The sequence below is a fragment of the Podarcis bocagei genome (genome assembly GCF_964188305.1).
Source record: "Podarcis bocagei genome assembly, chromosome: 4".
Taxonomy (NCBI): Eukaryota; Metazoa; Chordata; class Lepidosauria; order Squamata; family Lacertidae; genus Podarcis; species Podarcis bocagei.
The window spans coordinates 41,475,627-41,490,820 of record NC_138128.1 but is presented as its reverse complement, the minus strand read 5'-3'; the positions used below and the strand labels follow the sequence as shown (position 1 = coordinate 41,490,820).

At 42.3% G+C, this 15,194-nt stretch overlaps 1 protein-coding gene across 22 annotated transcripts in view; it reads right to left on the bottom strand.

The window, feature by feature from the left end:
* Positions 1–922: 922 nt before the first annotated feature.
* KIF1A (kinesin family member 1A) overlaps positions 923–15,194 on the bottom strand; it is a 117,044-nt gene continuing 102,772 nt past the window's right edge. For all 22 annotated transcript variants that reach the window (XM_081192492.1, XM_081192503.1, XM_081192507.1 and 19 more), the window contains 11 exons: positions 12,962–13,076; positions 10,726–10,859; positions 9,908–9,969; positions 8,484–8,629; positions 8,127–8,339; positions 7,786–7,863; positions 7,041–7,165; positions 6,748–6,897; positions 5,442–5,634; positions 4,063–4,181; positions 923–3,741 (listed from right to left, as the gene is read on the bottom strand). In XM_081192492.1, the coding sequence (XP_081048618.1) occupies positions 3,699–3,741; positions 4,063–4,181; positions 5,442–5,634; positions 6,748–6,897; positions 7,041–7,165; positions 7,786–7,863; positions 8,127–8,339; positions 8,484–8,629; positions 9,908–9,969; positions 10,726–10,859; positions 12,962–13,076 (1,378 nt within the window). In that variant the 3' untranslated portion in view covers positions 923–3,698. The remainder of the gene's footprint in view (positions 3,742–4,062; positions 4,182–5,441; positions 5,635–6,747; positions 6,898–7,040; positions 7,166–7,785; positions 7,864–8,126; positions 8,340–8,483; positions 8,630–9,907; positions 9,970–10,725; positions 10,860–12,961; positions 13,077–15,194) is intronic.

Below are 15,194 nucleotides of genomic sequence, written 5' to 3'. Positions count from 1 at the left end.
ATTAGAGAGTTATACATCTTTTGTTGTCACTTTTGCATGTTACCATATGGATAAGCAGTCGCCTCTTAGTCCCACAGTTATTAGCTAATTGTGCTGCTTTTACTTGTTTCTCTGCTTTCCTGTTGCTCCTTGATAATTTATAAGACTACTTATACTGGGCTCTGCTATCCTCCTACTGAAGGGCAGTTCAGAGAGCATTTGATATTTTAGGTGAGCTCCTTATTCCCCAATAATTTATTGGAATGGGAAAGAGTTTTATGTGAACAAAATAACACGGGCTTTTACAGTTACTGAAGACCAGTCTCTAACCAATATACGATCTATGGAATGGGTTAAGTATGACATAATCTGAAATTATTTTTCTTGTATAACATTATTTTTTCTCACCAACTTCCACCTTGAGATAATTATAATGATATGGTTGTGTGAAATAGAGCAGAGATGGAAGTCCATCCTGTCAGTATTTTATGCTTCATTTAATAGATTCCTTTTCCTGCAGGACTTTCCAAAATATTCAGAAGTGCTGTTTTTTGCCCCCTAACAAAGGTCTAGATGGTACTTGAAATTAAACAATTAATAAAAGGATCATTCAAAAATCTTTACATCTCAAATTAAGTAAAATGACAGTAAATCAGTGGAGACTCTTCTCAGATTGTCTGAAGAGTGGTTGATAACTATATCAACGTGGCTTGACATTTTGGCAATGGATAAAGCCATAACCAGCAGAAAATATGCCAAACATAATGATATGCTGGGTTATCTAAATAACACTGTGATGGACCATTAGATCTCTGTTTAATATTCCAACCAAAGTACTAAACAAACAAATCCTTTCAGGATATGCATGCTAGCTGGAGACTGGATGATCTCCATTAAGCTATTGTCAATTTGTTGAGTTCACAATTCTTTTTGTGTGTGTGTGTGTGATTGCATTTAAGCCCTGATTCAAACATTGCCTTTCATTTTTAGGGGCTTTGGGTCAAGCCTTTGATCCCTAACTCAAGTCAGTCATGTTGTCTGCAGGTTTGCTGGCCCCAGAAACATGGAACGCTTGCGCAAGACCAGACTGTAGCCCAATATTCACACTGTCAGGAACATGGTCTTCAGGTTGGCTGACCTAAGCCATGCCTCTTATCAATCTATCACTCCCCATAAAATGCAGCTCTTCCAAGCTCTACTTCTTCATTCACAAGGCAAGGTTACATATACATTTTTGTATCTCTTGATTGTATGGACAAGGAAGGTACTGACACAACTTCTTCATCCATTGCCACTAACATAATTAAATCTCTTGACAATTTGATATGGACATAAATGAAGTAAAATATTTTTAAAGTTGTGTTTTTGTATGAAAGATAAGTGTTGTGATCCTATATATGACTTCCTTGTTCTAGGACAGCCTTCAATCCTGTGCATAATTACTTGGGAGTAAGCCCCACTGAACACTGAAAGACTTACTTCCAAGAAACATGTTCAGGGCTGTACTTGTCCTGTTCTTTTTTAAAACAAGTACAGATGATTTCTTCAACGTAGCCCAAGGTAGGTTTGAACTTATAGCATGACAATCACTCAGGACATTTCAGAGAAATTCATTAGTTGGTTGCTGTCTGACTGCAAATTTTGTTGTTGAAAGGCTTCTACTAGATCAGACACTGATAAGAGAGTAATAATCACCACTGATTAGAAACTGAGAATCAGTTATGGATTTTAATTATATAATATTTAGACTTAGGCTGGGAAGTTAAAATGAATCAAAGTTGCCACCAAGGGTATTTAATTTTGCTGTTTATGCATAAAGGGAATGTAAACCATGGGGATTAACTACCACATATTGATTTGAGTGGGCTGTAAAATAGGTTCCTATATATAAAGAGTTAACAGGAGATTCTTAAAATCAGATATGAGTCATGCTTAATTGATTGGTGCCAAAAAACTATTATTTGTTTTACTTTGTCTTACCCAAATTTGAAATAAAATTGACTATTTGTTTTACCAGAAATAATTGCTGAAGATGCAGGTGTATTTTTGAAGGAGACTTTTAACATATCACTAGATACAAGAGTGAAAAGAGGTCTCTTTTATAACACACTGTTCAAATCTTATACAAGGGTCCTATCAGTCTTGCTACGTAAAGTAATCTATTTCAAACCTACTTGTCTCTTAAAAGAAAATGATAATGGTTATTTCCAGACAATCAGTTTTGAGTGTAATAAACATATAGTAGTTTTTCACTTATTCTGAGAAGCCCAGGCGTTGTCCCTTGAAGATGCACTTCTGCTTGAACAGATATTGTATTTCTCCCAAGTGTTCCCTAAATACTGTGAGAGTTTTTATTAAGTACCTTGGAAAATGCAATTCTTCTCTCAGATAGTGCAACTGTTACTATTTCAACTGCTGTGTAGGATGTGGTTGTGTGAGTGTCACAGGAACTTACTGAACACTGCCTGCAACAAGAATGGTGATAAAGTGGCCCAACTTGTTCCTCCGATGCCATGAATAATGGCCGATGGGGAAAGGGTGAAGCAAACCCCCCTCCCATCATTCCTTTCTTGGGAAAACATGAACTCACCTCCAGCAAAACATCCCTATTAAGATTGAAGGTCAATTTCAATGTTACATGCAGATGCACGTAGCATCCCACTGATAGATTGGAGAGGGGGTGTTGACTGTTTCTTTAAATGAAAAGCAACCTTGGGAGGTTGCTCATGGGAATAAATAATGCTAGTGGAGAGGGCGTTTAATCCCTTCCCTACCAGCTATTCCTTTTGCTCAAAATGGGCATCTGGAAGAGGCTGTTTTGAGAAGAAAAAATACAATGGGAAAAATTCGGTACATGCTTCACCACAAGCCTTACTGCTATTCCTTCACTTCTAATCACAGTCTCCTGAAGCTAGTTTTCATTATATAAAGAACATTGGGGGAATGTTATACATATCTGCATGTAACATGTCGTTCGGCCCTTAGTTGAACAAAACAAACATTGGCTAGGTGACTGAAAAGAAGAAGAAACCTGCTAGGCAGCAAGTTCAGTATTTGAAAGAAAACCAAGATAGGCTCACAAAAATAGCTGACAGGGCCCTCTCCCATCACTACACCGACTCACTTCCACATCTTTTCTTTCAGCAGAAATGAGATGCAGCATAATGTATGTGCGTAGGTGGAAAAAAACAACACCACATGATAAACAGAATGTACATTTTTCAGTGAAGTAAATAGAAATAAATACTTTATAAATATAATCTCATCCTACTCTTTCTTGCTCTATCAAGTAAAATGTCAATAAGTTATGAATTAGCTGAACACAATCCTATCACTTTTATCTCCTTTGAGTAACATGTTTTATAATGTTCACACTTTTACAGATTCTTTTCTCCTTAAATTGAACAGTTGCTTTAAAAATTAAATCATTTTTATTTTTTAAAAAAGACTCTTGCTTTGTTAGTGGTCATATGTCACCTAGGTCACCCAATAAAGAGATGGGCGGAAGATCACATGTGCACAAGGATTCCAGGGTGTACCAGGCTTCTAAAGTTACAACAGAAATGAATTTGGCCAATGAAACTGTAACTTGAGATGGATCGCTCTGTGGCGCAGGCATCTGGCGGGATGAATGACAGAAGAGATCCAAATTTAAAATGGGGACCCTCAAACAGCACCCATTATTTCACTTGGTTTGATGAGATGGGCGGCCCTTTAGGCTAAATTCTGGTTTGGGCTGTCCTCCGCCTAGACAGTTTGGACCTGTCAGAGAAACCAAGGAAGAAGAAAAATGAAAGGATAGGGAAAAGAAATAAGGTAGAGGAATCTTCAGAATCCCAACCCATGTTCAAAGAGACAAAAAACAAACCCAGACTTCTCAGCTGAAGCCTTGAATGTCGTTCTTATTCTAGATGGTGTTCTTCAACGTTGGATCCTCTTATTGTTGGACTACAATTCCCATCATCCCTGACCACTGGCTAAGCTGTTTGGGAATGACGGGACCTGCAGTTCAACAACATCAGGACCCCCAAGTTTGAAGAATTCTGGTCGAGAGGGGTTTGGGATTTTAAGCTATTCAGTTACCTTATTGATCCAGCCAGGAGAGGATTAAATGCATACAGCCAATCATGCATATCCTTGTCGTTGCTTGCCTGCAACAGGATCCCACGATGTTCAGTGCACACTGCGAATGTGTTGGGGGTCTAAAACAGGGGTGTAAAGTTGCATGTGAGACTCAGTTGTAGAGGAGAAGCATACAAAGAAGCATACAGTAAAATGCAATGAGTGCATATATTACAGGCCAAACCAGATGGTCCCAGATCCAATGACTGGCGTTGCAGCAGCCCCCGCCCCCAATAGTTTGTAAGACAATTCAACACTTTCTTTCTCTAGATGTGTAAGTCACAGTTCCCTTTACAATTATCAGGCCTGGCTCTCTGTCCTCATCCTGGAGGACACGTCCATTCTTCAAAGTGTTCACTGCTATTACTTACATGGTCTACCTGCAGAATCATCCTGCCCAGATGTCCACTCCACTTCAGCCTTAGACTCAGCTCCTATTTTTATTTAAAGCACAACTGGACAGGAGAGAGATAGGATCCGAGAGATCTTACCTCCCACATCCCTCCTCCTCCCTGCAGGACTGGAGAAATCATGAGCATAGCAATGTCATTAAAGGAAAATATATATTTTGATGTTAAAGAAGTGGGGGAGAATCTCAGATCTGGGGACCAAATGTGGTCACCCAAACCTCTCTATCTGGCCCTCAGGACTCTCCCAGGCTACACCACCCCACATTTCCTCAGGCTCTAACCTGCCCGGCTGCAATCCTGCCTCAAGTTCTTTGCTTGGCTGTAATGTGTTCTTGAACTGTGGGTAATGGCTTGCCCAGGTGTGGAGTGGAAAGATGTGTGGGTGTAGGTGCCTCTGACTTTTGTGTGGCTGGAATGTATGCTGTATAAAGAGATGGCCATCTTCATTGCTCTGCTCACTTTTTGCCTTTGGTCCCACTCCTACTCTAAGAAGCAGCACTGCTGTCAAATCATGGCTGAGGATATAAGGATGTCCTATAAACCATACTTAAGACATCAAATCTGTTGTCGGTTCATTGGTTTGTTTCTAGTAGGCCAAAGTATTAGGTTGACACTAACTGCAATACCTGCAGAATGTGTTTCTAGCTGTCTTGACACGGCTTTGCACATTCAAAGGAGGAGACTCTGAAACCATCAGGTGCAATTGCCCTCAACAGACAGGCTAGATGTAGCTTGCTCAGAAACAGGTCTGGTTATGCCACTTAAGATTCTCTGGCTCTGCTGTCATTCCTTTCTCTGTACTTCACACTTCCTGGATTTTAGCCATTGCCATGGCCTCTTCTTTCCCTTACAGCCCAGGCCCCAATAAATTACCCAGAAGCACTAGCTGTGGACTCTCTGATTTTGCCCAACCTATGAAGTTGTCCTTACTTTCAGCATCGCCTGCTGGTCTTCACTGTATTCCACCTGAGCTGATGAGAGATTGAGGACTGCTCTCTCCACAGAGTCCTTGTCGGTGTTGTAGATGTAGACATAGGGGCGTCTCACAACCACATAGCGCTTCACCCACCCATTTGTGTGGGGCTCCAGAAAGTGCAGGTAGCCTTTCCTGGAGACAATAGGGCTGTAGAGGAGACACATTGGCACCATGCTTTGTAAATGCATAGAAACTGCACCACACATATTGATTTCTAAAGAGTTTTAGCACCACCAGAATTGTGCCTTTGTTCCTCCCTCTGCCCCAGAAGTTATACTCCTGTGGATGCTCTTGACTTGTTTGCTTCATTTCACTTTTTCTGCATGGAGATCCCTATCATATGGGGAGGTGCACATGTTAAGTGAGAAGGCACATGTGATGCCATTACTGGACTGTGCGATTCCTTGGTTCAGAATATAACATTATCCATTGACATTGTTCATCCTCCATATGATGTGGAATGTTACACCCCTGAGTTACATTCTAGTTTGGATGTTAATCGGAGCCAAGGAAGAACTCCTCCATTCCACAACCTGCCCTACCAGTGGCTGCTGCTGCTGTTTGGGCAGCAGCAAGATGAGGTGGGGAAAATAATAATAATAATAATTTTATTATTTATACCCCGCCCATCTGGCTGGGTTTCCCCAGCTACTCTGGGCGGCTCCCAACAAAACACTAAAGACAGGTTAAAACTTCAAACGTTAAAAAACTTCCCTAAACAGGGCTGCCTTCAGATGTCTTCTAAAAGTCAAATAGTTGTTTTGTATTTCCTCCCCTTTCCCTGCAGGCCACCTGGTTCATTGGCATGGTCATATTCCAGGTGACAGGAAGGGAGGAAGGGAGGAGGGAAAGAAAAGAAGAAAGACACCCCACCCTCTCCAAGCCACCCCTGCAAGAACAGCAGTAACAGCCACTATAAAAAGGTATTAGGGAGCTCATAGAGAGAGAGTGGACACTGTCCCTCCCAAAGAAGTAATGGGGTCCAATTTTAGTTCATAACAAAACAAGCTATTTTCTGATCTATTGGAGGAATTGATTTGCTTGCAGGGTCTTGCCCAGAACCCATTTTCATTTCTTAGAAATAGCTCTGCTCAATTCAAAAGGAATGCACTCCTGTTAATTATTGCATTCTTCACCATGCAACCGCTTCCCTCCCAAGGGAAGAGGCACAGAGGAAAAGAAATGTACCATGTACTTAGGTCAACGAACCCTTCAGTTTAGTCAAGAATAAGATGCTTTCCAAAAGCCCATAACTTGTACCTGACCCGGATCTCTTGAATATCAGGGACCAAAAGGCGCTGGGTCTCCTTTTCATCTTCAGGCCCACAGGTGGGGGATTTCTTTTGTTCTCCTTCAACTGTGGGCTCAAATTCAGGGCTTTCTGCCCTTGAAGAGAGCTGCTGCAGAGTTCTGAAAAGGAAAGGCAGGTAGGTATGTAATTTCAACTCAACTTTGGCCTCCTTAAAAAAATTAGTTGACACTGCGTCTGAAACTGTGCTCATAAATGTGTCTGTAGACTGATCTGAAATTCTTAGCTTTGCCATCTTCCTCACCTGGCATCCGTGCCACTGTACCGTCCTTCAACCAATGATGGGCAGGTGGAGGAGGGGGTCAAGGTGGAGCCACCAAGGGCTGGCATGGAAGGGTCTCTTAGCAGAGTCACTGACATTTCAGATAGCTGTACACAAAAAGAATTGATCACTGGAGCTGCTTGCTTTACTGCAGGCCTCTCTAAACTAAGAAGTACAAGGTGAGGATGAGCATCAAAATCAATTTCTATTAAAAGTTAATGTCTACTATTTTCAATGGGTAAACTCTGAGTATGATGACTTTTGCAAACAGCCCAATGAGCTATTGAAGTACCTATGCCTTTTATTTCCCCAAATATGGCACTGTGGCAAAGGTTTCTAGGTGCACAGGAAGCTGCCTGATACAATTGATCCACCTAGCTCAGTATTGTTTACACTGACTGGCAGGGTTTCAGACGGGTCTCTTTTAGGCCTACCTAGAGATGCTGGGAGATATTATACATGCAAAGGATGAACTCTACCAGTGAGCTACAGCCCTTCCCCTTCTGCTTGTATGTTCCCAGAGAAGGACATAGTCATGGGGTGTTTTTTCAACATGCACTTTTATTCCCACAATTCTGTCCTCAGAGAGTCAGCTCTTTGCCCCTGTCTGTCCCTGAAAGAAAAGTGCCACCTGCCTGACAGCTAATTAGCCACTGTGGATACAGTTTCATACCACCGTTTCCATCTGTATTCACACATCTTGGTCGAGTAACAGAGTTTCTCTTACCTTGCTCTCACTTGCGCTGACACAGACATGGCTGTGGGTGTACTCTCTGTTGAATGTGTGTGTAAGGAGGCGCAAGCACTGTAGAAAAGATGTTGGGGGGGGGAGAGAGAGATTAAGAGATACAGGTTGTAAAAAGAGGCTTGGCCCTGACCAGGACAGAATTATCTATTATACTAAGCATGCTGTAGAGGAGGAATAGTAAACCCTTTTTCCAGTCTGAAGATCACATTGATGGTCCACTACATCTCTAAGGGTGCATGTCAGCAATGGGCAGGCCATTCCCATGCCATGCCAAAGACAAAGATGTAACTGGCATGGTGTTGCCTCAGAATAACATATACCTTGACGGCAAGTTCTTTCTGCCTCTCACTGGGGGTGTCCAGTGGCAAATTCCTCCCCTCAGGGGTACCATCTGCTGAGATTGGAGAGGAGACACAAGATGTACTGCGGGAATCCGAGTCTTCACAGGAGCTTGAGGAAAGGGAATCGAGACCCAAGCGCTGGGTTGTCTCTAGTTTCTCACGCAGAAGCAGGTAATGCCTTGTTTTCTCAACCTGCAGAAATAAACCTCTGGCTAAGTAAGGTCACAGACATCTGCAGAGAGTCATCTCACACAGAGGTCAATCCACACACCTCATGTCTTCCCACCCTTCCCGCCAACACGGACATGGATAAGGACCACTGGGCTTGAGTCTTACTTCTTGCAGGAGGCTCAGTTTCTCCAATTCCCACTGATGATCCAAGATGAGACTGTCGCTGCGGGGCCGCCAGCCTGCCAGGTTCTCCTCGCCTCGTACATACGCCACAGATGTGTCAAGCACACGTCTTCGTCTTCTTTGCATGCCTGCAAAGGACAAAGTTGCAGGTTGCATTCAGCATTGCTCATGCCCAGTCTGCAAAGCATGTGGGCAGTGTTTCTTTTAAAGCAGATTTCCCAACTTCACATATTCCCCATCAAGGCACTCCACAATTAAAAAAGAAGAGAGAAATGAACATAAAGCATACTGTACTAGTGGTAAAGCGGTTTCTACATAGGAGTCCGTAGTTCTTCTCTACTATACAATAACTAACAGAACAAATGCCTTTGCACAGATTTAAATCCTCATTTGGTTGGCAAGGTCATTTTGACCAAGCCATGCCCATCTGCCCTCATCAGGTAAAGATGAAACTTTGCAGGGGCCAATGATCAGTTGATTGTCTCTGCTTGCAAAGTGTTGTCACCAGGTGTTGTCATTGACAGGTGGGACAGCCCAACCTACTTGTTAAAAATGGGTTGGGTTGGGAAGGTAAGGGTCCAGTCCATTGGCTAGATCTGCACCCCTGTTTTAGGGGATCATATTGTTTAGGCATGCAGCCTTCCTCTCCCCCTCTGCCCCAAATCCTCAAAATGCAACCAGAGGAATGGTGTGTTGGGATACTGCCAGGGAGACAAAGTCCATCATGGCCCCACGTCGCCTCCGGACATCCATCGATCTCCCGTAGACACGCAGTATCAGCAATTAGTGACACGAGCTCCAGAAATAGCTTGCCACATTCCAGAGCTGATGCACGCTCTTATCAGCAGATAATGCACAGTGAAAGATGCACGCAGGAGAGCATTATTTATAAGTTTATTCTGCGTTAGTCAGAACAGAGAAAAAACATGACCGCCTGCTTCAGCGTTCAGGCACCGAGAGAGAGAACGAAAGGAATAGAAAATATAAACATCCTGTGAATAGGAAATGCGCAGACTCTGTGACTCACAAAGCCTGCTCCCTTTTAAGGTGGAACGGAAATATCCTAACATGGTGCATTACTAGTTTTCACAACACTTAGTTTTCACAACACTTCCCCAAAAAAGCATGATGTTTGGGCAGTTTTCAAGTTATGTTGCACTGACATTGCAGACAGATATGCTTCTGTGGATGTTTACGATTCAGGTATTATGATGCAAAGGGCCACCCATATTCATTCATGTAAAATAAATAAGTCTCATGGCAACAGTAAAATTGACTCTCCTGATGTTACATTCTTTTCCTCTTAGCACAACCCCAACACCCCCTATGGGCCTGTCATGATGACAATGCTAATTAGGACCATCAGAAAGTGAAGCCAAAGCCAAAGCCAAAGAGAAGTTTCTCACCTGGACTGCCAGCATCAGCCACCCGACAAAGGCTGAGTTCATATACCCCAGTTACACGGTTACTGCAAGGAAAAAGAGTGAAACATCAGAGCATGGTGTTGGAATAAATGACCTTCATGTGCATGTGGCACATTAAATGTAATGGCCAAGATAACATCAATTTTTTAAAAGGAATCCAGAGAGGGTCCTGGAAATTACAGTCTAGTTGGCTTTACATCTGTCCTAATAAAACTGGTAGAAAGTACAGTATTGTTAAAGAAGGAATAACCATATAAATAGGAGAGAACAAACCTCGTTGAAGCGTAACCAGCATGGCTTCTGCAAGGTTAAGCCCTGTCACACTAGTAATGGAAAGTATTTCTTTACACATCACAGTGTTAAATTGTTAAATTATGGCATTATCTCCCACAAGAGGCAGTGATGGCCACCAACTTGGATAGAATTAAAAGAGGATTAGACAAATTCATGGAGGATAAACCTATCAGTGGCTACCAGCCACAATGGCTATTGCCTCCATGGTTGTGCAGGCAGTATGCTTCAAAATACTAGTTGCTGGGAGACTGCTGTTGTAATTTAGTCCTGCTTGTGGTCATTCCATGGGCATCTAGTAGGTCACTGTGAGAACAGGAAGCTGGACTAGATGGGTCACTAACCTGACCTAGCAGGATTATTCTTATATTCTTAACTAATAAACATTAGTTGGTAACCCCTATGTTTATATCTAGGCTTATATGCATTCTTTCCAATAAATCAAAAGTATTTCTTCTTTGAGGTATGCTCTTATTCTGCCAGCAGAACGGGAAATGAGACTTCTTTACCTTTCTGAGGCTCGAAGGCTCCCACTTCCAAAAAGATTGCGGATGGATCGAGAAGCAGGGAGTTTGGCATCTCTGGAGTAGAAGACCATGCAGAAATCTTTGGTGATCACAGCTGGTTGGGTGCAGTTCTCCATCTAAAATAGGAGGATACTTGCTAGGTTTTTTTTAAATTTTAAAAATGCTTTCCTGGGATGCTGTTGGCTGTTGGTACACAATGAAAGGCTCTCAGATGGTGTGAGTTTGCCTTCAAGAGCAAAATTATGTTCTGCAGCAGGTTTCCCAATGATGTCATGCATGTATCCTTAATAATCCATAAATGTTTATATCATTGCTATTTGGAGCTACTCTCATAAAACTACAGTCTTATATACACTTTCCTGTACATACAGCTACATGGAATCCTTGCTTTAGAAACCTGGCACCTAGCAGAGTACTAGTATCCCTTTTTTCCTGTCTTTAGTTAAAAACAACAATATTTCTCATGCATATCAGTTAGTTATACTACAGGCAGCAGCACTTCATATGTGTTACTCACTGCCTTCCTACCCAATAGCAAATGCCTAGTTAGGTATTATATATCATAGAGCTATCATCCAGCATGGCCCACTGTTATAATTTGGATTTGCTAATTTAAAAGATTTTTTATAACAGCCTTCGTTCTTTTTAGAATTTCATGGCACTCTACATTCAGTTAGATCAAGCATAAAATACAACAATAAAACCATTGTTTTATTGCACTTCTTATGCCAGAAATATAAGGTCAAATTACACATGATGGTGTCAGAAAGAAAACAAAATTCCCAATAAAAAATAAAAAGCAGTCAATGAAGTCTGCAATCCTTAGCAGAAGACAGCCAGGTAGAGAAGAGGTACATAACCCTTTCCTTTCAGGCTCCCTCTCCAAAATATATGTATCTTTCATTGGGGCTTTTTTTCAGCTAGAACTTGCTGGAACTCAGTTCTGGCACCTCTAAGACAACGTGGGAGGTGTTCATAATGAGTTCCATCACCTCTTCTTTGTAGAAAAATAGCACTGTCTTTCATCTGAATGACTAAAAACCAGCTGGGAGCGGAAGAGATTTCAAGAAGAAAAATGGCCTAGAGAAGTTTTAAGGGCCTCCCCCACATGCTCTGCAGCCCACCCACTGCAGCTGCATTTCATGTTACTTGCCACAAAAGCAATTATGGGAAATCATACATCATCTTATCATCACATTTAGAGCTGTACTATATTTTAAAACAAGCATCCACTTGCAAAAAGATTTCCGCTGGGAGCAGGGTGGTAAACGCCTGCAAAAAGTAGAACAAGACTCTGAGGAGCTGCTTTCCCTACAAGTGTTATTAAAATAAGACAAGTTTTGGAAACAAGCAGACAGTGGCATTTGCTAAGAAGTGCTCTGCTAGGAAGGGTGCTCACTGCATACTAAAAATGGTCCCTCAGGCTCTCTCCCCTGTCAGTCACTGGCAGTCCTTTCTATTCTCTTGACAAGCAGTGGCTAGCAGCTAGCTTCAGTTTAAGAGTCCACCCTGCTTCCCACAGATTGACTTGGATGAGGGAGATCAGAGTTTGAATGCTTGTTAAGCCATGAAGCTCATTGGATGATTTTGAGCAAGTCTCTGTAGGTCCATTTAGTCACTCTTCTATATGTACCTTAAATGCATGGAGGGAAGGGGAGGACTGCCGCACATGCTGCTCTTGCTCCTGATGTCGTCCCACCTCTATACATTATCCTGAAAGAGGGATCTATGTAGCTGTAACTGTGTGCATGTAGGCATTCTACATGACCTGGAACCCTGTGCAGTTTGAACCCTGCTCAGTCAAATTGCATGGTGCACTTACTCATGCATAGGAGGTGTGCACCCCATTAAGACCTTCCAACTAATACATGGGAGCAATTCATTAAGACATTCCAGCTCCCCCAAACAAATTTCATGTACACACAGAAACAACGTCTGAATGGATTTTATCACTCAGGGTAAAATGCTGGGCTGGGGCTGATGTGAACTGTAAGCCAAAACATCTGGAAAGCACCAGGTTGGCAAATGCTGATGTAAGGGCTTCCTGTATTGCTATGTTAGCCTAGTGTCTTCCGAAACCCCATATTAGTTTGAGAATCACAAGGAATTATGGGACTGCTTAAGACAGGGAGGGCTGGAGTAAATCAAGGTGGAAGCCCCTTTCTAAAACTCAGCTCTGTGTGGTCTATTTATAGGAAATGACACTGATGGGTCTTGCCTCAATGTACGCCGAGAGGGTCATGTAGATTTTCTCTCTGTATGGGGTGACACGATTCAGCAGCAAAGAGTTGTGCATGGAGCTATCCCATGCCGCTTCAAACTGGTAAAACGTCCTGCAAAGAGACAGCAAGATGGTTGGTTAAAAATAAACACTACCATCAACCACCAAACTGTGACAATTGCATCAGCAGCAGTACGCAAACATGCACACACAGAGAGACATATTTGTGCTGAATGGATGCAGCCATCCTGGAGTGCTGTGGCTCAAAAACACCCCCTCATTATGAACAGCAATAGTGAAGGCATCTGTGGGAATCCTCAAGGGAAGCTTCTGTGCTGTGAATTCATGGTTGTTGTTTTTAATATTGCATATGAGCAGAGGTGATTTGGGGGTATGTTTTAAGGTTAAAATTTAAGCCATGAGATGATGGGGTGCCAGAAAGACAAAGAAAGAGGGACACAGTAATAGATAGAAAGTTGCATGCAGGTGGCATTCTCTCATCTAGAACTGGCAATAAACAAGTTTCAAGTTGTCTGTGAATATTATGGCTTAGCAGAAAAGTCACCACATGTTTCTGCTTACATTGCCATGGTAAAGCCAAAGCTCTGTTCCATACTTATCTTGGGGTGTAATTTAAACATGCCCTCTGAGAGTGAACATGGGCAAGAGGAAAGGAAGCAAGAGTCAGGGGGAAAGATGAGGAAAGCAATACGAAAACAGAGAGCTTCTCTTGATTGCTAGTGGCTTGAATTAATTAATTTTTATAATGAATGATTTTAGAATGTTGTTTATGTTGTACTTTTGTACTGTTTTATTGTTGTTAGCCGCCCTGAGCCCGGCTTCGGCTGGGGAGGGCGGGATATAAATAAAATTTATTATTATTATTATTATTATCCCTGAAACAATTGGGTATTTTCAGATTTTGTCTAAAGCACTCCAGGGCCATATCTCTTCAGTCAAACATAGCACACAGACAATCTATCTTCCTTCCACAGGAAGGAGGTACTAATTTTCAGCAAGCATGTTCAGAAAAGAAAAGAGTGAGGATGCTCAGTGCTGCAGTCAGTTCCATCTCTCCAGAAGCATTTGGCACTGCAGACCTTAAAAGTTTGATATGTTCATAAAAGTGCTTTCAGTGAATTCTCTTTAAAGTTCATTTCCCACATACAGCTACAGTCACCAAAGCTCCAGAAGAAAACTGACTATTCCACCAATCTCTGATTTATAGGGAGTATCGTGACTCTGAATGATAGGGAGATTTAATTATCTCCAGACCTATCTTACCCTAGCCTTTTCCTGTTTGGTTACTGATATCTGAGAACTACTGTGCTTCTTGCTTTGTGAAATTAGGTACATAAGGTACCTGAGTTTAGCCCTTTTGGGGGGAGGGGGAAGTGTGGTCTTTTAGCTGGCCCTATTAAAAAAACACCCAGATTGTCTTTTGAGAACAATAACTGAGATAGTCTATCAGTACTGTGACATACTATCCCACTGAGGAAGCCAGGGTTTCCAGAATGATCACCACATACGAAATAGAGGTTCAGTTCTTTGCATAATGGAAGCACCAAAGCAGATGTAAGCTCTGATGACATGCAGCAGCAACGGGGCTTCTCATGCCTGAGGGCTGAATGTGCCCCCCCAAGCCTCTCCCTCAGATTCTCAGGATTCCCCCCAGGCCACACACCCTCTTCTAGTATCTTTGCCTTGCTGGAATGTTTATTTGAATGATGACAATTCCTTGTTTGCCTGGATGGAGGATGGAGAGATGGTTGTGCAGTGTTTGTGCATAGAACCCTCTGGCTTTCGTAGCCCATTGTAAAAGTCACAACCATGGTTCTGCCCACATCTGCCTTTGGCCCTGCCCGCCACCACTGGAATGCAGTCCCCAGAAGGCTGCTCATGAGCTAAAACAGATCTCATGCTGAAAATGGTTCTTCATCCTGGATATACAGACACCCAAACGTCACTCTCATCCCCTTTCAGTAGCCTTTCCCATTATGATGGCATTCCTTTGGTAAAACCTATTTGGCTCAGCATTTTTGTGCCACTAAACAACAGAAAAGGGTGACCAAAATATTGGGACTTTAATATGTGTCTGAGCATCCTCATGATTCAAAAACATTTCCACATGGACATTCCACTTTCACAGCTCACCAACACTCATATCAACATAGTCAGAAGTCTCTTTAAAAAAGAAGCCAGGTCTCCTCTTGGGAAGATTGTGCATTAT